We start from the raw sequence: 1,383 nt of genomic DNA on the forward strand, positions 1-1,383 counted from the left end.
GGGACACACCTGGGATACACCTGGGTAAGGGAGATACACCTGGGATACACCTGGGGGGGTGGAGATACATTTGGGACACACCTGGGATATACCTGGGGGGGTGGAGATACACGTGGGACACACCTGGGGTACATCTGGGGGGTGGGGATACACCTAGGGACACACCTGAGTGGGTGCGAACACACCTGGGGTACACCTGGGATACACCTGGGGGGGTGGAGATACACCTGGGACACACCTGGGATATACCTGGGTGGGTGGGGATTTACCTGCGGCACACCTGGGATACACCTGGAGGGGTGGAGATACACCTGGGACACACCTGGGGGACACCTGGGATACACCTGGGGGACACCTAGGGGGCAGAAATGTACCTGGGATATACCTGGGTACACCTGGGGTATACCTGGGGGGGTAGAGATACACCTGGGCACACCTGGGGGACACCTGAGATACACCCGGGACACACCTGGGACACACCTGGGTGGGTGGAGACACAACCTGGGATACACCTGGGGCACACCTGGGCTAGGGAGATACACCTGGGTAAGGGAGATACACTGGGACACACCAGGGGTACACCTGGGATACACCTGGGGGGTGGGGATACACCTGGGACACAACTGGGACACACCTGGGACACACCTGGGGGGTGGAGATACACCTGGGACACACCTGGAGGAGTGGAGATACATCTGGGACACACCTGGGACACACCTGGGCAGGGGGGACACACCTGGAGGGGTGGAGATACACCTGGGATACACCTGGGGCACACCTGGGACATACCTGGGCTAGGGAGATACACCTGGAGTACACCTGGGTAAGGGAGATACACTGGGACACACCTGGGGTACAGCTGGGCTACACGTGGGGGAGTGGAGATACACCTGGGGCACACCTGGGTACACCTGGGATACACCTGGGTGGGTGGGGATACACCTGAGGTACACCTGGGGTACACGTGGGGGGGTGGAGACACACCTGGAGTACACCTAGGGTCTACCTGGGACACACCTGGGGGGGTGGGGACACACCTGGGGACAGACACCTGGGATACCTGGGGGTCTGAGATGGGTGCTGGCAGTGCTGGGTGACCAGGGGAGGGTCCCAGGTGTGCGAGGGTGGTCCCAGGTACCTGTCCCAGGTGTGCAGGGGTGTCCCAGGTGTGTGGGTGGGTCCCAGGTACCTGTCCAGGTGTGCAGGGCTGTCCCAGGTGTGTGGGTGTCCCAGGTATCTGTCCCAGGTGTGTGGGTGGCTCCCATGTCCCCCTGGTCTCACCTGTGCTGTCCCCAGGCCCGCTGCTGGAGGATTGGGACATCATCAGCCCCCGGGAGGTGGCGGCGGCCGAGCCGGTCCCCGAGCGCCGCTCGCTGCTGGCGG

The 1,383-nt window shown here is 62.7% G+C and overlaps 1 protein-coding gene across 1 annotated transcript in view; it reads left to right on the forward strand.

Moving 5' to 3' along the window:
- LOC130587425 (TBC1 domain family member 25-like) overlaps positions 1 to 1,383 on the forward strand; it is an 11,138-nt gene that overhangs the window by 2,514 nt on the left and 7,241 nt on the right. The window contains exons 3-4 of the mRNA XM_057388396.1: positions 1,234 to 1,246; positions 1,297 to 1,379. Coding sequence (XP_057244379.1) covers positions 1,234 to 1,246; positions 1,297 to 1,379 — 96 coding nt within the window. The remainder of the gene's footprint in view (positions 1 to 1,233; positions 1,247 to 1,296; positions 1,380 to 1,383) is intronic.

This window comes from Malurus melanocephalus, unplaced genomic scaffold (assembly GCF_030028575.1).
Source record: "Malurus melanocephalus ecotype Western Australia unplaced genomic scaffold, MMel_1.1 scaffold_1898, whole genome shotgun sequence".
In the NCBI taxonomy this organism is placed as follows: Eukaryota; Metazoa; Chordata; class Aves; order Passeriformes; family Maluridae; genus Malurus; species Malurus melanocephalus.